General features: G+C 39.6%; 1 protein-coding gene across 4 annotated transcripts in view; it reads right to left on the bottom strand.

Annotated features, from left to right (window-relative positions):
- Window positions 1–25830, bottom strand: part of myom1b (myomesin 1b) — a 182338-nt gene that overhangs the window by 91115 nt on the left and 65393 nt on the right. For 2 of the 4 annotated variants that reach the window (XM_072255947.1, XM_072255938.1), the window contains 6 exons: window positions 23148–23269; window positions 20165–20182; window positions 5627–5823; window positions 4539–4665; window positions 3643–3827; window positions 533–647 (listed from right to left, as the gene is read on the bottom strand). In XM_072255947.1, coding sequence (XP_072112048.1) covers window positions 533–647; window positions 3643–3827; window positions 4539–4665; window positions 5627–5823; window positions 20165–20182; window positions 23148–23269 — 764 coding nt within the window. The remainder of the gene's footprint in view (window positions 1–532; window positions 648–3642; window positions 3828–4538; window positions 4666–5626; window positions 5824–20164; window positions 20183–23147; window positions 23270–25830) is intronic. The other 2 variants (XM_072255956.1, XM_072255966.1) reach the window with 1 other exon arrangement.

The raw sequence follows: 25830 nt of genomic DNA on the forward strand, positions 1-25830 counted from the left end.
AAATTAGAGGCTAAGTGGTGTCACTAAATTATTTAATCCAATGACAAATTAGAAATGAAATCATCTTGCACAAAATAATCATTCCAGCCTGCAGGCTATCAAGAGAATATGGACCAAACTTCTTTCCTGGGGAGCAGTTGGGTTAAATTCTGCCATTGTGGAATTAGATATCTCAGTACAGACGAGGTGTTACATTTCTTCAGTACACCTCACATATTTTTTTCAGGTTTAATAATGTAGATCAGTTGGAATAAAGCAGAGAGTAATGTATGTAAATTGCCTAATGCAGATTATTCAATTATGGAAGCCGGTGGTTGTACCCTCTTGTGGTCTTAACATCTTTTACAGTTTAGGGAAGATCAAATAGCACCTAAATGAGAGAAGCTCTGGTGTGAAAAATTAAGCTGCCTTATTGTACAATAGAGAGTGGCAATTATGATCAAAGCCACTTATTTCACTTAAATTCAATCCACTCACTGTGAATAAGATTTATTTTAATTCTCAAGGTTCTTTGGAAACTATAAAGACAAACCTGGGCTTGTTTCTGCAGTGACTGGCTCTGTTAAATCAGATGGCTTTCCAACACCTGCCATGTTCACAGCCCGTACACGGAAAACATAGCTCACACCTTCTTTCAGTCCTTGTACCTAATGGCAATATTGAAGTATTGGTGAAACACTGAGCTAATTTAAAAGTAAAATCTCTTTTTATTCATTCTTCATTATGAACTTGATAAAATTCTTTTGCACTTGGCAACACCCTCCATGCCACAAAATACTGTTTTATTTTTCCCTTTCTTTTATCACCCCCTCTGCCCATCAACTATTTGTATTTGTAAAGCATCATACACTTGAACAGAAAGGCCAAGCAATCATGCAGTGTGGGTTTCAAACAAGTGCTAAACCCTTTACTTCTCATTACAAAGATCCCAATGGTTCTTTCACTTATGGGTACTATTACCAACATCTTGACCATCATAGTTCAGGCCTGCAATAAACTGCAATTTCTATTAATTGAGAGACTACTCAGTAACTTTCCAAACCAACAGCTGTAAACAATCTGATAAGAATTAAGTATACAAGAGTAACTGAAATATTAACTTTAGAACAGAATTAGATGTCAACTTTTTAGTAATATATACATCAATCTTTTGGAAAGCTGGGAACATCACCATTATTTTCTTGCAGGGGGTTGGGAACCAGAGTGCCAGAACAATTAGTGGTGAGGCTGAGGAGACAGATATTTATCAGACCTCAGACAAAGTCAGGAATCAAAATGTTGCGTATGGTGCGACAAGCGTGCTGAGCTGCATACAGTATATTTCAATGCAAGATGTATTGTACTAAAGACGAATGAGCTCAGGGTATGGATCAACACCTGGAAGTATGATATTGTGCCCATTAATTAAACTTGTTTGCAAGACGGACAGGACTGGCAGCTCAATATTCCGGGGTTCCGTTGTTTCAGACACGACAGAGCAGGAGGGATTAAAGTAGGAGGGGTGGTGTACTAGGCAGGGAAAATGTCACAGCAGTGCTCAGTCAGGACAGATTGAAGAACTTGTTTAGTAAGGTGAACTGAGAAATAAGAAAGGTATGACCATGTTATTGGGGCTATATTACAGCCCACCCAATATTCCGCAGGATCTAGAGGAACAAATTTGTAGAGAGATCACAGACTGTTGCAAGAAACATAAGGTTGTGATTTTAACCTTCCACATATTGACTGAGTTTCCCATACTATAAAAGGACTAGATGGGATCAAGTTTCTCAAATGTGTTCAGGATAGCTTCCTTCATAAGTATGTAGTAGTCCCAACAAGAAAGTGTGCGGTACTTGATCTGCTATGGGGCAATGGGAGAGGCCGGCTGACAGGAGTTTGTGTACAGGAACACTTTGCATCTAGTGATCACAATGCCATGAGTTTCAAAGTAGATATGAAAAAGGATAGGCCTGGTCTGCGGGTTGAGATCCTAAATTGGAGGCAGGCCAATTTTGATGGATTCAGAAATAATCTGGCAAGTGTGGATTGGGACAGGCTGTTTTCTGGTAAAGGTGTACTTGATACGTAGAGTACAAAGCTTGTATGTACCTGTCAGAATAAAAGGTAAAGATAACAGGTATAGGAAATGTTAGTTTTCAAGAGATATTGAGGCCCTAAGAATGGCTCTAAATGTAATCCAGAAAATTATAGATCAATGAGTCTGACATCAGTTGTGGAAAAGTTATTGAAGGGTATTCTAAGGGACTGAATATACAAGTATTTGGATAGACGTGGACTGATTAAGGATAGTCAGTATGGCTTTGTGCGTGTAGGTTATGCCTAACTAATCTTATAAGGTTTTCCTAGAAGTTACCAGGAAAGTGGATGAAGGCAAGGCAGTGGATGTTGTCTACATGGACCTTAGCAAGGCATTTGACAAGGTTCCACATGGGAGGTTGGTCAAGAAGATTCAGTCACTCAGCATTCAAGATGATGTAGTAAATTTGATCAGACATTAGCTTTGTGGGAGAAGCCAGAGATGGTGGCCTATCAGACAGGAGACCTGTCAGAGGAGTGCTGCAGGGATTGGTGCTGGGTCTGTTGTTGTTTGTCATCTATATCAACAATCTGGATGATAATGTGGTTACTGGATCAGCAGATTTGTGGATGGCACCAAGATTGGGGATTTTGTGGATAGCAAGGACGTCTATTATGGCTTGCAGAGGGATCTGGCTAGCTAGAATTGAGCTGAAAATGATAGATGGAATTTAATGCAGAGAGGTGCAAGGTGTTGCACTTCAACAGGACAAACCAGGGTAGGTCTTACACAGTGAGTGGTAGGACACTGAGGAGTGTGGTAGAACAAAGGGATCTGGGAATACAGATCCAGAATTCATTGAAAGTGGTGTTGCAAGTAGATAGTCATAAAGAAAGCTTTTGGCACACTAGCTTTCATAAATCAAAGTATTGAGATAGGATATTATGTTGAAATTGTGTAAGACATGGGTGAGGTCTAGTTTGGAGTATTGTCTGCAGATTTGGTCACCTAGCTACAGGAGAGATGTAAATAAGGTTAAAAGAGTACAGAGAAAATTAACAAGGATGTTGCTAGGTCTGGAGGACCTGAGTTACAAGGAAAAATTGAATAGGTTTGGACTTTATTCTTTAGAATATGGAAGACTGAGGGAAGATTTGATAGGGGTATACAAAATTACGAGGGGTACAGATAGGGTAAATGCAAGGAGGTTTTTTCCACTGAGGTTGGGCAGGACTACAACCAGAGGTCATGGATTAAGGGTGAAAGGTGAAAAGCTTAAGGAGACATGAGGGGAAACTTCTTCATTCAGAAGGTTATTCATGTGAGTGTGGAATGAGCTACTGGCACAAGTGGTCAATGTGAGCACAATTTCAACACTTAAGTGCAGTTTGGATATGTACATGAATGGTAGGGATATGGAGGGCTATGGTCCCAGTGCAGGTCGATGGGAGTAGGCAGTTTAAGAGGTTTTGGCATGGATTAGATTGGTTGAGGAGCCTGTTTCTGTGCTGTACCTTTCCATGACTCTGTGATTCTATCTTGTTCATTTGATCTAACAAAGCTGAGCTGAAAAATTGTGTTCATATAGCATATTTTTGGGAGTAGGAATTATTGCCCTTTACCTTTACGAATCTCTTCAATATTGCCTTCTCATTGACACTTGTCCATTTTTCTTCATCTGCATCTGCCTCCCGGACATCAGCATAGTACCCTCTCACCTCACTACGTCCTGAATATACTGGAGCTCTCCAGGTGAGGACCACTGAGTTCTTTCTGATCTCAGTGTACATAAGATCATGGGGTGGCCCTGCATTGATATGGAAAATACATTATTCACACAAAATATGTCCAGACAAAGACAGTAACTATAGATCACTTACAGTCAGTCCTAGCTAGGATCCTCTCCAAAAGTAATTTGAAAAATTATAGTATACGTGAATAGAAAATCCCTATATATCGGGACATCCTTACAGGATTCAGCTATGTGTTTCTAATGTAGATGTAAACATCTTCTTCTAGAAAATGCAACCAGAGGAAATGTTGCCTACAGTTGGAATGCAAAACAATACCTTGTAACTCATTGCTACCACAGTGTACGAATCAAATTGTTAACACTCATGTATCTACATATTTACTTTTCTGTAGGAACTTTTTAAATGCAGAAAATTACGTTCTACAACCTAGATCATCCACCTGAGGAAGTTTGTTTGCCTTTCTGTAAACATATTGTAAATAGGGAGAGCATGCATGACACAGTTAGATCAATTTCTCTGTGCCTTGAGAGGCCTGACTGGAAGCATCTCTAAAAAGGTATGTTTTGTCTGTTTTTGTTATTAGAAGCAATTGCCTGCAAGTAAATTCCATGAAATTACAAAAAAAAAATCTTCTCGTCTACTGACAATTTGCTCTTATGCCTCAGTTCCTAGCACCATTCCCATTTAAAAGCATTTCTCATTCTCACTTTAGTATTCTGCTTCAACACTCTAAGTATCTGGTTTCAAAAGACTGATAAACCCGCCTGGAACAGCAATGGTCCATTCTTCACACTTAAACTTATCACTCGGTTCAGAAGGTAAACCAATTCCAGCCACGTTGCCCGCACGAACTTGAAATTGATATGTCATGTTCTCCTTTAGGTCATTGATCTAAAGAAAGCAAGTTACAAAACCAAGAAGTAGAAGACGACAATATAATAGGTCCACTAATTATCATAAATGCATTTGACGCCAGTTATCGAAATTAAAAGCAATTGAAATTAAAAGCAATTGAAATTAAAAGCATTGGGATTCTCGGCATGTCAGGGTGCATCAATGGAGGGGGAAACCAGATAGAATTTCAAGTCCCAGTTAACTATAACCTATTCTATATTTTCCAGATTTTCCATCAATGTCCCCTATATTTTCTTCTCCTTAAGCACCTCACTCATGTGAACCCTCACAATCTCTGAGCTATTCCGCTGTAAGGAGTTACTCTTCTTTCATCTTATTTGACACTGGTAATTACTGCTTTATTATGGCTAGTACTGTCATCCCGTTGGTCTTTTAATTGTAAGTCTTCCACTTTATATCATTTTACAATCCTTTCCTGCCTTCTGTGGCTGTTTATAATGCAATCAGTTCTGATACTGATTTTCTTTTTAAAAGTGTTAACCCTGTTTCTGTTTCCTTAAATGTTCTCTGATGTGCTGAGAATTACCAGCATCATCCAATGATTTACACAGGATTAAAGTAAAACTCTAATTGTTTTACAATTCCATGAAACCATATTTCAAGCAATATTCAGCATTACTCCATTTGACCTTGCAGATGCACATGGTCTGTTGATATGGACCATAATCCAGTGCTGGTATATTTCTAATGAAATGTTTACATGCCAGTCTGAGACAAAGGTTACATGTCTGCAAAAGTGAAGCAGATGCAATAACTTTAGATGAAAGGAGGGTCAAATTAGTTGTCCTTAGATTTTAAAGTTAAAATTATTTTAATGCCAGTGATACATAGGTTAATTCCTTTGATACTTTCAGATTGCCACGAGAACCAATTTCAAAAGAGCTCTCTTTTACAACTTAAAAAACATGTCTGGGAAGTAAGTCATTGTTTCACCTACTCTGTATGCTCGATCGCTGATAGCTTTGATATGGGCTTCTTTCCATTTTCCAGGTTTATCATTAATAATTTCACGATAATCCACAAAGTAGCCAGTGACATCAGAACCACCGTGGAATTTGGGTTGCTTCCATCCGAGCACCATTGAATCACGGACACTTTCAAGCACTGTTATTCCATAAGGTGGAGCTGGAGCAGCTGGTTGAAGGCAGAGTTTATCAAATTAGCATTTGATTCCATGACAGTTCAGCTCTTTTAATACAAATCTGGCTGTATGGATCTCTTTGTGTAATGCAATAAAGAAGGCATTCTAGATATTTTATAAGTAATCCCTCAAGTGATCTTGGATCTGATCAGCATAACGACCTTCTCATATAAATTACTTAAAACTGCAGCTGGCGTGAGACTTTATATTATAGTGGAATCACAAAAAAAAATGCCAATGAAATTTAAATTCAGCAACAACCCTTATACATTTATTATAGAGAAAGAAACAGATAGTTGTTCCTGGATATGTTACCCCTTTGTTAAGAGTGTTCAAATTAATTAGCAGATCTATTACGAATAAAAAGTAGTGCAATTTCATTAAATATTCCCAGTGCCATGTTGTAAAGGATGAAAGAAAATGCCTGAGATATTCTCTGCAATTACTGGACCTCAAACCTGGCTCATACCTCATGGTCTACAAGGCATCTGTGATCCTGTCCTCTTTTACACTTCCAAGATATGGGCTACCCAAAATTGATGGTGGAAAAGAAAATTTGAGCAGATAGCACCCATGCTGCCTCCTGAAAATCTTCCAAATCAACTGGCAGAGTAAGCAAACATCCTCCAATGGGCAGGCCACATTGTTTGCACACTTGACACCATATTCCTGATGTAGACAATCTATAATGAGGTCAGTTACACTATTAAATTGACAGGGGAAAATGTTTAATTATATTTTAAGTAATTGGTCTGTTATTTACCAATTTTATCTCACTTGTTATCTTCATTCAACTAGTATTATTTCTCTTACATATTGTACCAACTTCAAACCTAGAAGATTTTTATTAGATAATGTAGGGAATCAAATTTCAATTAACTTTGTGCTTGAATTTGAAGGAGATAACGTATCAGAAGAACATAAGAAATAAGAGCAGGGGTAGTTCACCTGGCCCATTGAGCCTGCTCCACTATTCAATAAGATCATGACTGATCTATCTGTTAATTCTGTTCCACTTGTCTGCCTTTTCACCATAATTTCCCCTGAGAAGAAAAAAAGCTATCTAACTGTGTCTTAAATATATTTCTGAGATAACCTTTTCTACTATCCTGGAGTTCCCTACTCTCTGAGAAAAGCAATTCCTCTTCTTCCCTTTCCTAAGTCCCTGCTCCAAATCTTGAGGTTACGTCCTCTATTCTATACTCATCTACCAGTGGAAACAAATTTCCTGCTACTATCTTACCTACCCCTTTCATAATTTTATATGTTTCTATAAGATTTCCTTTCATTCTTTGAATTCCAGCACATATAGTCCCAGACAACGTAATCTGTCCTCATACCTCCTATCCCCAGGGATTAACCTGGTGGATGTCCTCTGCGCTGCCTCAAAATCCAGTACATCTTTTCTCCAGTAAAGAGACTAAAACTGCATGCAGTACTCCAGGTGCAACCTCACCAGTACTCTGTATAGTTGTAGGATAACCTCCTAATCCAGTGAAGGCCAATATACCATTTGCCTTCTTGACAACTTGATTGCACCTGCAAACCAACATTTTGCAATTCGCACAAGCACTGACATGCTGCAACCTTTCTTTATTTAAATAATAATTTAATCTTCTAATTTTCCTTCCAAAGTGGATTACTTCACATTTACCAGCATTGTACTCATCTGCCATCCTTTGCCCACTCACTTACCCTATCTACATTTCTCTGCAGACTCTCGCATCCTCTGTGCAACATGCTTTTCCATTCAATTTAGTGTCATCAGTAAACTTAATTATGCTACACTTGGTACCCGCTTCCAAATCATTAATGTATATTTGAACATTTGTAGGCCCAGCACCAGCTTCTGCAACACTCCGCTCACCACTGATTGCCCTTCAGAGAAATACCCATTTAGCCCATCTTCCTTCTATTGGTAAACTAATCCTCTATCCATACTAATATGTTACCCCTAACTCCATTCATCCTTATGTTATAGTTACGTCTTTTATGCAGCAATTTATTAAATACCTTCTGCAAATCCAAGTATACAACATCCAACTGTTTCCGTCTATCCACTGTGCTTGTTATATCATCAAAAAACTCCCATAAGTCTGTCAGGCAGGACCCACCCTTCTTCAATTCATGCGGTCTCTGACCGATGGAACCATTCCTATCCAAATATCTTACTATTTCTTCAATAGTCATTGCTTCAAGCATTTTACAAAATTTTAAAACCAACAGACCTAACATTTGCTCCAATCCTCCAGGATCTGCCCAGAGTCCAGAGAATTCTGATAAGTTATCACAAGTGCTTCTACTATAACTTCAGCCATTTCTTTCAGTACTCAGGGAATCAGTCCATCAGGACCAAGGATCTTGTTAACCTTTAGGCTCAATAGATTGCTCAGCATTACCTCTTTAGTGATAGCAAATGTGCTGAGGTCTTCACCTCCCATCACATCCATAACATCTCTCTGCATATTCAATGTGTCCTCCACTGTAAAGACTGAGACATAGTACTTGTTCAAACCCTTGGCAATTTATGTATTAACTAATATTAGTTACCACTTTTTGTTTTCCAAGGGACCTATACACACTTTAGCCACTCTCTTCTGCTTTATATAGTTATAGAAAATTGTACTATCTGGTTTTATATTTTGTGCTGGTTCACCTTCATAATCTATCCTCCCTTTCTTTATTGTTTGCTTAGCGGTTCTTTGTGACTTTTTAAATAATCTTCCAGTGTACCACTATTCTTCACAACTTTATATGCATGAGCTTTTAGTTTTATGCTTTCCTTTATGTTATCCATCACCCTTGCTGTCATTGCTTTATAAGAAAATACTTTTGTTGAGAGCTTTACTAGCTAATGAATGCTCTGGAGGGTCTAACATCATTGCTCCGTACAGTCTATAAAAGAAGGCATAAATTAATTTAATTTGAGAGTTAATAATAGATCAGATCTTCATATGGTGAGTACTGTAGCTCAAAACTGAGACCAGGAAATAGGACATTTTTCCACAGAGGATGAGGAAACTGCATGTGAAGAGTTCTGAGATGCAGTTTCTCAGTTCTACCAGACAGTCACAGAGTTTAAGAGCCTAACATGGAATTTAGGAAATAGTAAGACAAAAGGATTTAAAAAGAGGAAAAATGCACATGCTTTAAATTCAAAAAAACATATGTATTGAAAAAAAGTGACAAAATTTATCCAGCCCATCACTCTGGTGATAGTGGGTTAGAATTTAATAGTGACAAACATTCATTTTGTGTTTATGAGTGGCAAAAGTGTTTCACACAAGTAAAAGAAAATCTATAAATTGTTTTCAATACTTCTGTACACGATTTCTTCCACAAAGAATGGCACTGAGGTAAGAAACACATTTGTAAGTTACAGCAGTGAAATTAACTTCTACACCATAACATCTTAATGGTGGAATTGAGCCCATTTCCAACAGTGCAGACTACCTTTATCATCATCATTCATTCAGTTACAACACGTTGATGACATTCTATAACAGTTTTGTTTCAAAGGTGATCCATTTGTTTCAAATGTAATTAGGACAATAGGTTACCAGGGCAGGACTGTGGTGCACCTGTTAGAGACACTGCCTTCCAGCAGTGGAGTCAAAGAGGGTTTAATCCTGACCTTAGGTGCTGTCTGTATGGACTTTACACTTTCTCACTGTGATCACAGGGGTTTCCTCCAGGAGATCCTGTATACATGCTGCATCTCTGTGATTCTGAATCTGACATATTTGAATGAATGGAGTTAATGTGTACAATTATATTGAATAATTCCCAAGTTCCCAGGACATAAATCTAATGTTCTGTTTACTTGTCTCCTCAACCTTCAGTATCTTCATTCAGCTTGAATCCCCATGTGATCATTATCACCGGATTCTTGAACAAATTAACTAAAATGTGATGTAATTTTTTAATAATAATAATAAGGCCTTTAATAGAGTAAACCACTCAAAAGTAATTCACAGAATTAGAGACTGACACAATGAAGGGGATATTAGAATAGTGACAAAAGAATCGGTGGAAGGAGAGCGCCTTAAGATTATCTCAAAAAGAGGAATGAGAGGAACAGTAGCAGAAAGGTGAGAGATGACATTTCAGAGCTTGGACTGATCCCATTATTGCTGGAGTGAAAGATGTCACACATATCCAGGAGACAATATTAGAGGAACACAGAGTTCTTGGGAAGTTGCAATGCTGGAGGAAGTTACAGAATGAGCATTTTCAGATTCTGGTTCATTTATTCATCACAAGTACATTGAAACATACAGTGAAATTCATTGTTTGTCTCATCAGCCAGCACAGCCCAAGGATATGCTGGGGACAGTCTGGTTTCAGACACATAATGAAAATGTTGAGTTTGAAATATTACCAGACTGGGGCAAACGTGAGTGAGCAATCACAGGGACGGCGACAGAAAAAATAGGTTATCAAAGGATTATGAAACAAAACTAGAATTTACACCTAAGATGAGATGCTGAACTACTGTAGTTTAGTTGGCACTGTTAAAACATACCATGGAAATCTCACAGGTTCTAGGATTTCCTTCCATAATCAGAGACTGCTCTCTTGTCCAACTAAAACAGCACCGTGGTAGCTTAGTGATTAGCGTGACACTATTACAGCTCGGGGCATTCTGGAATTCTGAGTTCAATTTAAGCATCATTCTTTAAGGGGTTTGTACCTTCTCCTCGTGGAATGCATGGGTTTCTCCAGCTGCTCCGGGTTCCTCCCACAGTCCAAACCTACTGGACTTGTAGTAGGATGGAAACACGCTCTGTGTACCGTCTTCTACGGGGCCAACCAATGGTGTTATCGTCTTTTTAGAATGTATATCTCAAGAACCTGCTGGACATTAACAACCTAAAATACTGCGGGTATACCCCATCAGTGAGTTGCTCATCAGTGGAGAAACTGAAGGAGTTGGACTTGGTGCAAATCGCGCTGCTGCCTGCATCAGAGAGGCAGCGGAGTGGGTGTGTGAAGGAGGTGTGAAGTCTAACAACAAGCGATCGTCTTAGTCAGTTTTCTTGTGATTGCAATATCCTGCTTATGCAGAATGCTGCAATTCAAATACACTGATTTATTGGCATGTGGTGAAGGAGCTGCAGGGCCTCAAGCCACAGTGTTACCTATTTGCAACTGCCCAGGAGAGAGAGGTCAGAGTCGATGCACTCCACTGCTAGGATGGAGGCAGTATGGTGTGGCATGCAGGCTGGAATCAGTGCTGCCCTCCAGTGTTTGCTTGACAGGCAACAAGACGTATTGTGTTCAGCTGCAGACTACTGCAACATACATGGACTCAGAGACTTGGACTATATATTTTCTTATGTGACTGTATTTTACTGCTTTCTTATATGTGCTATGTGTGCCTTGTGCCGTGTGAGACTGTTGGTACTGAGTCTTACACCTGGGCCCTGGAGTAACACTGTTTTGTTTGGCTGTATTCATGGGCATTCATTTATGGTTGAATAACAATTAAACTTGAACTTAGGTAGATTAATCAGTCATTGTAATTTGTCCCATGATTAGGTTAGGGTTAATCAGATTTAGCTGGGTTGCTGGGATGGCACGGCTCTAAGGGGAAGAAGGGCCTACTCGGCGCTGTATTGCTAAATAAAAGAAAACTGAACAAACTGCAGAAACCATCAATTGGAAGTAATGCAATCTGGCTAAATGGCGTAATTATTAGCAATAGTGTAAGTAGATTCAAAGATTAGCAGGCAAGAAATTAGAATGTTGCAAATATTCATTTAGACCTTAAGACCATAAGACATAGGAGCAGAATTAGACCATTCAGGCTATTGAGTCTGCTCCACCATTCCTGTAACCTTTCATTCCGTAACTTTTCATATGACTTATCAAGAATTTATCAGCCTTCACCTTAAATACACCTAAAACCTGGCCTCCATGGCTGCCTGTGGCAATGAATTTTACAAATTCACCACCTTCTGGCTAAAGAAATTCTTCCTCAGCTCCACACTAACTGGACATCCCTCTGTTCTGGGGTTGTATCCTCTGGACCTAGACTCTCCCAATATAGGAAACATCCCCTCCACATTCGCTCCATCTACCTTTTCAACATTCAATGGGTTTCAATGGGATCACCACCTCCCCCCCACTTCATTCTTCCAGATTCCAGCAAGTACAGGCCCAAAACCGTCAAACACTCATTACGTCCTTGTTTTTATATTCTAGTCCCTCAAAATAAATGCTAACATTGCATTTTCCTTCCTCACCACTGAGTCAACCTGCAAGTTAACCTTTAGGGAATCCAGCACGAGGATTCCCAAGTCCACTTGCAGCTTTGATAGTTGGATTTTCTCCCCATTTAGAAAATAGTCTACACTTTTATTCCTTCCACCAAAGTGCATGACCATACACTTCCCAACATTGTAGTCCATCTGCCTCTTCTTTGCCCATTCTCCTATCTGTAAGTTCTTCTGAGGCCTCCCTGCTTCCTCAAAACTAACAGCTCCTCCACCCATCTTTGCATTGTCTGCAAACTTGGTCACAAAGCCACCAATTCCATTATTCAAATCATTGGCATATAATGTAAAAAGCAGTCTCAAGACTGTCCCCTGCGGAACAACACTAGTCACTGGTAGCCAATCAGAAAAGGCTCCCTTTATTCCCACTCGTTGCCTCCTGCCAATCAGCCAATTGTCCATTTATGCTAGTATCTTTCCTGTAATATCATGAACACTTATTGTGCTAAGCAATCTTATGTGTGGCTTGTTAAAGGCCTTCTGAAAATCCAAGTACACAACATCCATCAATTCTGCTTCGTCTATCCTGTTTGTTGTTTCTTGAAAAAAATTCCAGTAGATTTGTCAGGCAAGATTTTCCCTCAACAAAACCATGCTCAGTTTAACCTATTTTACCATGTGCCTCCAAGTACGCCAAAACTTGAATCATAATGATCCTCAATTTACTGTTATTGAATGTCCAAACCTGTTCACATTTCTGTGCATGAACTAGAGTTTGTCAAAAACAATCCATCAAAACTTACTTATTTCATCCTAGAGGATACATTTTCCTTCCTCAACTTTTTCCACAGCTTTACTGCTTTACACTGACTAGCAAGGATGATATATTTTGACTAGTTGTTCACTCCCACTCCTTACATTAAGAATGTGTTGTTTTATAAATATCAAGATATAATACTTCATAATTATATTAAATTGTACATTTACATATTCCCCTTTGTATTTATTCTTTTTATTTCAAGGTCTGTATCCTACGGGAAACATTAAGGCAGAAGCTAATAAGCTTGCTTGGGAAAATTAGTAAGATTTTTTTTAAAGCAGCTAAACCAGTTAATTACCAACAATTTAAATATCATCTTGGTTCATTTGGTTATCCATTCAAACTTGATAACTATCAAGAACCTATCAATCTCTGCCTTAAATACACCCAATGACCTGGCCTCCACAGCTGCATGTGGCAACAAATTCGCCACCCTTTGGCTAAAGAAATTTCTCCGCATCTTTGTTTTGAAAAGGCGCGCCTCTATCCTGAGGCTGTGCCCTCTTGTCCTAGACTCTCCCACCATGGGAAACATCTGTCCAGGCCTTTCCACATTCGAAAGGTTTCAATGAGATCCCAGCTCATCCTTCTGAATTCCAGTGAATACAGACCTAGAGCCATCAAACGTCCCTCAAATGATAACCCTTTCATTTCTGGAATCATCCTTGTGAATATCCTCTGGACCCTCTCCAATGCCAGCACATCTTTTCTAAGATGAGGGGCTCAAAACTGTTCACAATACTCAAGGTGAGGCTTCATCAGTGCCTTATAAAGCCTCATCATCACATCCTTACTCTTGTATACTAGACCTCTTGAAATTAATGCTAACGTGGTATTTACCTTCCTTACCTCCAGGTTGTTCTGCACAAGGACTCCCAAGTCTCTCTGCATCTGAGATTCCTGGATTTTCTCCTCATTTAGAAAACAGTCTGTACATTTATTTCTACTACCAAAGTGCACAACCATGCATTTTCCAACACTGTATTTCATTTGCCATTTTCTTGCCCATTCTCTTAATCTGTTTAAGTCCTTCTGCATCCTATCTGTTTCCTCAACACTACCTGCCTCTCAACCAATCTTTGTATCATCTGCAAACTTGGCAACAAAGCCATCTATTCTATCATCTTAATCATTTATATACAGCATAAAAAGAAGTGGTCCCAACACCGACCCCTGTGGAACACCACTAGTAACTGGCAGCCAACCAGAAAAGGATCCTTTTATTCCCACTCACTGCCTCCTACCAATCAGCCAATGCTCGAACCATGTTGGTAACTTTCCTGTAGTACCATGAGCTCTTAACTTGGTAAGCAGCCTCATGTGTGGTACTTTGTCAAGGGCCTTCTGGAAGTCCAAATATACAACATCCGCTGCATCCCCTTTATCTATCCTACTTGTAATCTTCTCAAAGAATTCCAACAGTTTCATCAGGCAGGATTTTCTCTGAAGGGAACCATGCTGAATTTGTACTATCTTGTCCTATATCACCAAATACTCCATCACCTCGTCCTTAACAATTGACTCTAACACTGAGGTGAGGCTAACTGGTCTATAATTTCATTTCTGCTGCCTTCCTCCTTTCTTAAAAAGTGGAGCGACATTTGCAATTTTCTAGTCCTCTGGCTCCATGCCAGAATCCAATGATTTTTGAAAGATCATTTCTAATGCCACCACAATCTTTAACACTACATCTTTCAGAACCCTAGGGTGCAGTTCGTCTGGTCCAGGTGACTTATGTACCTTTTAGGTCTTTCAGCTTTTGGAGCACCTTCTCCCTTGTAATAGTAATTGCACCTTCTACTCTTCCTTCACACATTACAACATCAGGCATACTGCTGGTGTCTTCCACAGTGAAGACAGACACAAAATACTCATTTAGTTCATCAGCCATCTCCTTGTCCCCCATTATTATTTCTCTGGCCTCATTTTCTAGCAGTCCTATATCCACTCTCATTTCTCTTTCATTTTTAACATACTTGAAAAAACTTTTACTATCCACTTTAATATTATTTGCTAGCTTGCTTTCATAGTTCATCTTTTCCTTTCTAATGATTTTTTTAGTTGCTCTCCATAGGTTTTTAAAAACTTCCCAATCCTCTATCTTCCCACTAATTTTTGCTTTGTTGTATGCCCTTTCTCTTGCTATTACAAATACTTTGACTTCCCTTGTTAGCCACGGTTGTGCTATTTTACCAGTTGAGTATTTCTTCAATTTTGGAATACTCATGTCCTGCGCCTTCCTCATTTTTGCCAGAAACGAACACCATTGCTGCTCTGTTGACATGCCTGCCAGCAGCTCCTTCCGATTTACTTTGGTCAGCTCCTCTCTTGTACCACTGTAATTTCCATTACTACACTGAAATACTGCTACATCAGACTTTACTTTCTCCCTATCAAATTTCAAGTTGAACACAATCATATTGTGATCACTAGTTCCTAAGGGTCCTTTTGCCTTAAGCTCCCTAATTGACTCCGGTTCATTACTTAACACTCAATCCAGTATAGCTGATCCCCTAGTAGGCTCAATGACAAACTGCTCTAAAAAGCTTTCTCTTAGGCTTTTAACAAACTCAACTCGCTTGAGATCTATTGCTAACTTGATTATCCCAATCAACCTGCATGTTAAAATCTGCTATGACTACCATAACATTGCCCTTTTGACTCACTGTTTCTATTTCCCGCTGTAACCTGTGGTCCACCTTCCAGTCACTGTTGGGAGGCCTGTAAACAACTGCCATCAACATCCTTTTACCCTTGAAGTTTCTTAACTCAATCTACAAGGATTCAACATCTTCTGATCCCATGTCACATCTTTCTACTGATTTGATGCCATTCTTTACCAGCAGAGCCACACCACCCCCTCTGCCTACCTTCCTATCTCTCCAATATAACGTGCAACCTTGGACATTCAGCTCCCAACTGCAGCCATCCTTCAGCTAAGATTCAGTGATGGCCACAACATGATACCTGGTAATCTGTAAATTTTCAACAAGATCATCCACTTCATTTTTTATACTATGTGCATTTAGATACAACACCTTGAGTACCCTATTTGCTATCCTTTCTGATTCTGCATCCCTAATGATTTGATACTCAGCCTGTTGGCTACAACTAAATCCCATCCCCTGCCTGCCCTTCCTGACAATCTGACTGCACGCTATCTTTACGTTTTTACCATCTGTCCTATCCTGAGTCCCTTCACTCTGGTACCCACCCCCTGCCAAGTTAGTTTAATCCCTCCTCAACAGCTCTGCTTTAAATATACCCACGCACTTGGCCTCCACCTCAGTCTGTGGCACAGCATTCCACAGATTCACTACTTTTTGGCTAAAAAAAATCCTCCTTACCTCAGTTCTAAAAGATCATCCCTCAATTTTGAGGCTGTGCCCTCTAATTCTGGATACCCCTCCCCCCCACCATAGGAAACATCCTCTCCACATCCACATTATCTAGTCCTTTCGGAATTCGGTAGATTTCGATGAGATCCTCACATATTCTTCTAATTGCCAGTGAGTACAGGTCCAAAGCTACCAAACACTCCTCATATGTTAAACCCTTCATTCCTGGAATTATCCTTCTGAACATCCTCTGGACTCTCTCCAATGACAACACACCCTTTTGGAAATATGGGGCCCAAAACTGTTGACAAATCTCCAAGTGTTGCCTAACTAGTGTCTTATAGAGCCTCAGCATTATCTTCTTGATTTTATATTCTATTACCCTTGAAATAAATGCCAACATTGCATTTGTCTTCCTTACCACAGACTCAACCTATAAATTAACCTTCTGGGGGTCTTGCACGAGGATGCCAAAGTCCCTCTCACCTCTGATGTTTGAATTTTTTCCCCATTTAGATAATAGTCTGCACTATTGTTCCTTTTACCAAAATGCATTATCATACATTTCCCATCACTGTATTCCATCTGCCACTTTTTTGCCCATTCTTCCAATCTGCCTGAGTCCCACTGCAATCACATTGTTTCCTCAACACTACCTACCCCTCCACCTATCTTCATATCATCCACAAACTTTGCCACAAAACCATTAATTCCATTATCCAAATCATTGACAAACGGTGTGAAAAGCAGTGGTCCCAGTACTGATCTCTGAGGAACACCACTAGTCACTGGCAGCCAATCAGAAACCCCCCTCCTATTCCCACTGGCTGCCTCCTGTCTGCCATCCACTCCTCTATCCATGTCAGTATCTTTCCTGTAACACCATAGGATTTTATCTTGTTAATCAGCATCATCTGTGGCACCTTATCAAATGCCTTCTGAAAATCCAAGTAAATGACATCCACTGCCTCTCCTTTGTCCACCCTGCTTGTTACTTCCTTGAAGAACTCTAACAGATATCCATTCATAGAAACCATGCTGACTTTGACTTATTTTATCATCAGTCTCCAAGTACGCCAAAACTTCATTCTTAATCACAGATTCCAACACTTTCCCAACCACTGATGTTAGGCTAATTGGCCCATAATTTCCCTTCTTTTGCCTTCATCCCTTTTTAAAGTGTGGAGTGATATTTGCAATCTTCCAGTCCACTGGGACAAGGTCAGATTGAAGAGATTCTTGAAAAATGATGATGAATGCATTTGTTATCTCTTTATCAACCTCTGTGTGGGCAGGTGACCAAGTGGTTAAGGCATTGGACTAGCGACCTGAAGGTTGTGAGTTCGAGCCCCAGCCAAGGCAACTTGTGTTGTGTCCTTGAGCAAGGCACTTAATCACACATTGCTCTACGACGACATTTGTGCCCAGTTGTATGGGTCCTAGTGCCCTTCCCTTGGACAACATTGGTGTCAAGGAGAGGGGAGACTTGTAGCATGGGCAACTGCTGGCGTTCCATACAACCTTGCCCAGGCCTGCGCCCTGGAGAGTGAAGACTTTCCAGGTGCAGATCCATGGTCTCGCAAGACTAACGGATGCCTTATCAACCTCTCTCAGGACTCTGGGATGAAGTCCATCTGGTGCAGGTGACTTATCCACCTTAAGACCTTTGAATTTGCCTGACAATTTTTCCTTTGTAATAGCAATGGCACTCACTCATGCTCCCTGACACTCTGGCTAGTGTCTTCCACGGTGAAGATAGATATAAGGTACTCGGTAAGTACATCTGCCATGCTGGTACTCAGTGCAGATCTGAATGGCAGCTATAATGACAGTAGTGTTGCCTTTGGGACAAAGTATTGAAATAATCCTCCGAAAGGACCAGAACCTTGTCATGGTTTGGAGGTTTGCTTGCCTTGATGACGTGGAGAGCTACGTTGGCTGGATTCAGGGCTTTATATGCTTTGGCTCTTGGTAGGGTCTCCCATGCCAAACAGGTCAAAGGGTAGAGGACAGACAAAAAGTGGTCCACCGGCCCTCCAGGTTTGGGGAGTCAGGTCAGGGTTCACAGACCTGACAGGTAAAACAAAATTGTTTTGGAAACAGCAATGAAGAATCATTCTACATCTGAGTATGGAAGTATTCCTGAGTCTCCGCCCATTTCAAGCCTTGAACTCAATGCCACTGTTCTAGCAGCTGAGATGGCAGAGATGATAACCGAAGAGCTGGACACATACCAAGTTCTTTACCGACAGCAAGGTTGTGCTCAGTTATACATTTAATGAAACAAAAAGAGATTCTATGGTTATGTACATGATAGATTGAACATACCAGGCAATCGATCCAATGTATCAGGCAATTAACCCAGACGAGTCAACAGAACTCTGTTCCTACTGATCTCAACCTGGCTGATCATGCCACAAGAGGGCTCCAAAATCATCAGCTCACACTCTCCTCATAGTCCAGTATTTCTTGCTGATCCCCACCAGGAACATCATCAAGGCCAGTATTTTCAACATGAAAACTGCTGAAGGCTGTTTCCAAGATTAATTTCCAAGACTATCCTTCTTTTGCCAAAGGCTTAGTGAAATGATCATTTGACTTTTAGTTTCAATAGTCTAGTTTGACACCCTGTGGATGCCAGGTGGGGAGTGTTCTGACCTCTAGAGGTGCAGTTCGCTTAGTATGGAGTTTGTTTTATATTAACGTCACTTCCTGTATATAAATTGTTTTTTGTATTATTTCCAGCGTCAGTTAATTTGGTTTCCATTTTGAAGCACATGGTAAAAAGATGTCTATCTCCATCTTCTCTGTATTTTCCCCTGAAAGAGCAATATCTTTTCAAAAGTAAGATCTCATTAAAATCCCTGAAGGATGCTTCTCTCTCCGGTGCCTTTTGAGGTGTTTTACTGTGCATACACACTGCGGGGGCAGTAGAAGTCATGAATAGCATAATTTGAGAAAGGTAATCTATTCAGCCATATTTCTGGTCAAATTGGTCTATCTAATCTCATGAAAATCTCACAAAATAGCGATGAACACCCTAAGATTTATCGTCTTCATTTTTTCAGCTTTGTTGTAACAATCTCATCTTTAAATGCCAAGTTTAATGTCAGATTTCCTTAAATATAATAATATCTTTATAAGGTTCAGTGTAACCCACCATTCCACTGAAATTAACTTATTGCTTATGTATCACAAGGTTATTTGGGCTCATTCTTTCTTCTGCTGGATCCATATTCCTGTAATACAGCCCAAAAGTAATCCACTTCCTCCTCTTTTGAACATCTCCACCAAACATATTTTGCAAGACATAGTTTGGCTCTTTCCAGTCTACTTCCAACTTGTGCTTAACGTACATGCCTCCCATTGTTTAGAAACTTCATCTGATATGAGTGATAACAAATATATTTTTGTTGTTATTCATTATATTTCCTTAGAAACCGATTACGTAATTCAGTCACATTTGTTTGGCATGAGTAAATTCCACTCAGAATATGATTGCATTTCTTTATATGTTTAACTTGAATATTATTTTCTGATTTCTCACCTAGATTGTCCACGTGCACATCTTGTACTCTGGGGTCTTTCTCACTTCCATCTTGTATGTTAGAACCAATCTTGTGCATATCTTCTACCTTTAGGCCCTTCCCATGTTTATCTTGTATGTTTGGAACCTTTTCATGTATGTCTGGTACCTTTATACCCTCCTTATGCATATCTTGTACCTTTGAGCTCCTGTGATTAGGCTCGCTTGTCCACTTTGCATTTACCTCCTTTGAAGTATCTGGTGCTGTGTATGGCAAATTATCAGAGCCAGTGGGTAGCTGGTGTCTGTTAAGCACAGCATCACTACTTAGTAAAGTGTGACGTGCGGGCTGAGATGCCTCATGCTTGCAATCCCAGCGTGCACGCCTTTCTGTTAGTCCACCAATGTTACCACTTTGTTCAGGAAACACACCATGAGGCACTCCTCCTCCTAGAGTTAAATAAAGTAATTAATCAGGCAGTCTAAGAACATCTCTGCTCAACAACAGACTTCATTTTTTCAAGGATGAAGAAATGAAGATACATGGTTAACATAAAACATGGAATGAGATGCAAATGTATGTTTTTACTCAACATTTAACATGGCAATAAACCAGATACAGAGCAATAAATTCTCATCAGCTGTTACTACAATACAAAGGAAAATAAAGCAGCATTGCTCAAAGCTCAGACCTCGAAGATGCAACATCAAATGTAGAAAGCAGCAAAGTATAAAACTTTAAGTAAGCAATTGCTTTGTATTCATACGTGTTAGGCAGAACATTAAGCAAAACACTCAGCTGGTCAGGCAACATCTATGTAAAGAGAAACAGAATTAAAGTTCAGGCTCAAGACTTTTTGACAGTTCTGATCAACGGATCTGAAATGTTAACTCTGTTTCTCTTTCTGGTTTTGTTTTAGATTCCCAGATTCTGAAGGTTTTTCTTTACTTCTTTTGGGCAGAATATAATTTTATTTGATTTGTTTAGCAATACCTCAAAGATTTCAACAATCACTTTCGTAATAAGAACTAGTATCAGCAAATCTTTTTATGCTTATAACACAGTAATTTGTTCAATAAAGAAAAATTAAATTAATGAAGATTTAAAGAATAAATCTGTTCCTGATAGATAGGATAGGCTGCAACATCTCTGCCATGATTATTCTCAACACTGGTGCCCCATAAGGCTGTGCCCTCAGGCCCCTACTCTACTCACTATACACTTAATACTGAGCGGTCAGATTCTACCTGACTCTATCTGCAAGTTTGCAGATGATACCACCATAGCTAGTTGTATCTCAAATAACAAGGATTGGAAGTACAGGAAGGAGATAGTGTCATTGTCCAAGCATGTAAATATCATGGTCAAGAATGCTCACCAGCACCTCTACTTCCTCAGCAGGCTAAAGAGTCAGAAAATTTGACACGTCCCCATTGACCTCACTATTTTTATTGATGCACCAGAGAAAGCATCCTCCCCGGATGCATCATGGCTTGGATTGGCAATTGCTCTGCCCATGACCACAAGAAACTGTGGACACAGCTCAGCATAATTTTGGGAACCAGTCTCCCCTTCGTGGATTCTGTCTACACTTGCTAAAAGAGTCAACATAATTAAAGACACCACCCACTCCAGGCATTCTCTCCACCACCCCCACCCCCACTGGACAGAAGCTTCAAGAACCTGAAAGCACAAGCACCAGGCTTAAGGAAGCTTCTATAGGCTGCTGAATATTAAGTGGTCTCCTGGTATGATAAGAAGTACTCGACTTCACAATCTACTTCTAAACCAGAATCAGAATAATTTTCACTGTCTTATATGATGTGAAATTTGTTGTTTTTTGGCAGCAGTATAGTGCATAGAGAAAAAAAAATAATAAGAGGCATTGAAGAAAAATGAAGAAATCTGACACAAAAGGTGCATGAGAAGTTTGGTGCTTGTAAGCAGCAAACGTTGTTCTCATGATAACCAGGACAGTCTGTCATTACCATTAAGTTAGAGGAAGTCAGGCATTGTACAACATTGCTCTCTATTCACTTCAAAGCACAGTTTCTGTTACAGTGAAGATGTCATTTGTAGGGAAACAAAAGGACTGTTATAAAATAAAATGGCATGAGGTAACAAAAATAAAGAAAATATACCGTATAAAGCTAAAGAGGAAGTGCATAGTCACAAAAGGACCATGGGCCAAATCTACAATTGAAACCTAAATCTCTGAAACGACCACATGAACACATTAATGACAAAGTCCCCCAAACAAGTGCCCTACAAACAGCTTGAGTAAAACTTGTCTGACGGATTCACAGCCCAAAAGCTCAAATCTAAGAACTTTTAGTTCCACAGCTGCTCTGACAGATGTTTTAACCAGGAATAAATAACCACAGCTCAGCAGAGATATTATGTATGACACTCCATGTACCAAAAATAACCATGATCATTATAAGGTACTCAGCCAATACAGGAAAGGCATTTTGTTAGCTATTTGGCTTAGTAAATGTCCAGATTTTTAAAAAATCTTTTGCATTATAATCTTAGCATTACAACTTTTTCAAATTAAATCCTTTTCTCCTTTCATAGATGCTGTCTGATTTGCTGAATGTTTCCACCATTTTCAATTATTTTAGATTTAATTTTCACAATTAATCTAATTATCTTTAATGCCTGACAAGAATTTGAAAGTTGTTCAAAGAATACATTGTTGATCCGAACTAGAATTCAATCATTATAATTGCATTTAAATCTGTGAAATCCTATTTATATAAATTATTTTACCTAAATATAACATGAAAATATTAAATGATAGTAAGAAGTGCATGGATTAGTTTTTGATATTTGCAGGTAGACATTTCACACAATAGCAGTTTATAAGGGAGAAAATAATTTATTAGAGCATGCACCAGCAGCATGGGAACACACATTAAAAGATTACTGTTAAACAGGTAGCAAACAAAATGATGGTAAATGCAGATTAGAAAAGATATTAGATGGTTTATTTGTGAACAAGATATGCACTGGATGGTCTTGTGCATTATACATTACATTGTGCTGGAGCAAAGATGATAATCTATGATTCTGTTAAGTTTTGAAACTTTTGACCGTGAAGCAGACTCGTGAGATTTTGTACGGTGGCTAATGGACAGGCACAGTGAAAAGGAATACACTTTCCTTGTGATACAGGCAGCACATGATCAGAACAACGACTTATGACATCGAGGGTGGAAAAGTGATACAAATGGTACTGTGAAAATCATCTGTGATCAATTAAGAAATAAACACAGAAATGAATGCTTTTCCAAAATGAATACATCTGCTTTCGACAATAAGTAAATACACTTTCAAAAATAAGCAAACTATTATGCACTTAATTTTCCTAAAATTAGCAAATTAACTTTCAAAAATGAGTGCTTTACATACCTAAAGCTGCCTTGACTTCCAGTGCCTCAGATTCCTGTGAGTATTCACTGAGGCCAGCTGCATTGACAGCCCTGACTCGGAACTTGTATAACTCCCCGGTGTGTAGCCCATGACATATAAACCTTCAAAACCAAAATAACATTCATGACATCAATTAATTTATCATAAATTTATATAGGTCTATAACTGGAGTATTTGTTTATTTTAGTGAATGTTTCTTCTCTAAATCACAAAACAATGCTATTTTCAATTTTTTTTTCTTTACACAGAGGTGAATTAAAATCTGGAGGAAGTCAGCAGGTCAGGTAGCATCTATGAAGGGAAATAAATAGTGAATGTTCATCTAGGCTGATGAAAGGTCTCAGAATGAACAGCCCGAAATATAGACTATTTATTCCTGTCCATAGATCTTGCCTGATCCACTGAGTTCCTCCACCTTTTTGTGTGTTACTCTGAACTTCCAGCATCACGTGTGTATTTAAAATCATATTGGACTATATTATTAGTCCCCTTCTGACCTTTGTTTTCACCTCTTATGTTCCACAAACAAGGCCTAACATAAGCTTGAGATACAGTATATTTGCTTTCAGTTTGGCACTTTACAGCTCTCAGCAGTCAACACTGGATAATCTATTTCAGAAAACCAGCCTTTGTTTGTAACAGGACTGGTCATTCTGATGAGAAGTCACGAAGCTGTGCTATTGTCTCGCTTTCCCTACAAGCTGGCACTCCTGCTGAGTATCTCCACTATTCTCTTCCAGTAACTGCAGTGTTTTGTATCTCTCTCTCTCTCTATTGCCAGCATCTTTTTTATCCTTAATATTCAGTCAGATTCAGCTGGAGGAAACATCGTGAGCTTTGTACTTAATTAATATTTTGGCCCCATATGGCTGAAAATATTTAGTGAATGTATTCTATTTCTTGTCTGATTAACGATGATTACAGGAGTGCTTTGAATCAGTAGACTGGACCATATTCGGGTATTTATCTTCAGATCTGAATGAGTATATCATAGTCACCACCGTGCCACAGATCCTTGTGGATAAGTGTGTACCTTCGAGAACCTACCGGACATCCCCACACCAAAAACTGAGTGAACCAGGAGGTTCATGGTCTATTGAGGGATAGATCAATAGCATTCAAGACTGGTCATACAGAACCCTACAAGTAGAAAAATGGACTTCTGGAAGGTCAAGACAAGAACAAAAGGGCAATTCCATGTGAAGTTAGAGATGGATGCAGAATAACTGTGCCAGAATTTGCATCCCATTACTTCTTATACATTAAAACCCAGCGGCATAGGTGATGTTTTCTCAGCGATGCTTCACTCACTGATACTCAATGGTTTTTATGCATGCTTTGAAAGGAAGAATAGAACTACACCTTTGCAAATCCTCACTACATCTGGTGACCCTCCAATCTTTGTTTTGGAGGCTGACATCAGAACATCCTTCAAAAGAATGAATCCTTGCAAGGCCTTAGTAACCTGGCAGCGTACTGAAATCCTGTGCTAGACAACTGGCTGGAAAGTTCGAGGACATCTTCAACCTCTCACTGATGTTGTTAGAGGTTCCTACCTGCTCATAAGGGCATCAATCATACTGCTGCCCAAGAAGAGCAAAGGGAGCTGTCTCAGTGATGATCGCCAATACCACTCATGTTTGCTGTGATGAAATGCTTTGAGAGGATGGTCAGAGCTGCCTGATCAAGGACCTTTACCCACTGCAATCTGCCTACCACTACACATTGCAATCTCACTGGCTCTCCACTTGGACTTGGACCAACTGGACAACAGCAATAGTTACATTATTGCTGTTTATTGATTACAACTTAGCAACCCCCTCAGTCCTAATCAACAAGCGTCAAAACCTGGGCTTCTGCACTGCCCTCTGCAAATGCATCCTTGGCTTCCTCATCAGGGGCCCTCAGTCAATGCAAATCAGTAATAACATCTCCTCCTCACTGATAATCAAAAGGGGCACATCAAGGATGTGTGCTTAGCCCACTGATCTACTCTCTCTTCACTTATGACTGTGCAGCTATTTAAAGCTCAAGCTCCATCTATAAATTTGCTGATGACACTGTTTTGTTGACAGAACCTCAGAGGGCAAAGGGAATGCAGAAGTGGGTTTGATAAGTTGGTTGAGTGGTATCACAGCAGCAACCTTCCACTCAGTGTCAGTATGACCAAGGAATTGATTGTAGACATCAGGAATGGGAAGATGGGAAAACATACACCAGTACTCATCAAGGGGTAAGGCAGTGGAGAGGGTGAGCAGCTTCGTGTTTCTGGCTGCCAACATCTCAGAGAATCTATTCTGGACCCAACATATTGGTGCAATCATGAAGGCGGCATGCCACTAGCTATACTACATTGATGTTTGTAGAGATTTGATATGCCATTAGAGACTCGAGCAGATTTTTACAGAAGTACTGTGGAGAGCATTCTGAGGTTGCATCACCAACTGATTGGAGGCTCCAATGCACACAGTTATACGAAGCTATACAGAGTGGCAGACTCTTGACAGCTCCATCATGGGCACAAGCCTCCCCACCATCAAGGACGTCTGCAAAAGCTGGTAGCTCAAGGCATGCCCTGACAAAGGGTCTCGGCCTGAAATGTCAACTGCACCTCTTCCTACAGATGCTGCTTGGCCTGCTGCGTTCACCAGCAACTTTGATG

The sequence above is a fragment of the Mobula birostris genome, chromosome 1 (genome assembly GCF_030028105.1).
Source record: "Mobula birostris isolate sMobBir1 chromosome 1, sMobBir1.hap1, whole genome shotgun sequence".
NCBI classification, from domain to species: Eukaryota; Metazoa; Chordata; class Chondrichthyes; order Myliobatiformes; family Myliobatidae; genus Mobula; species Mobula birostris.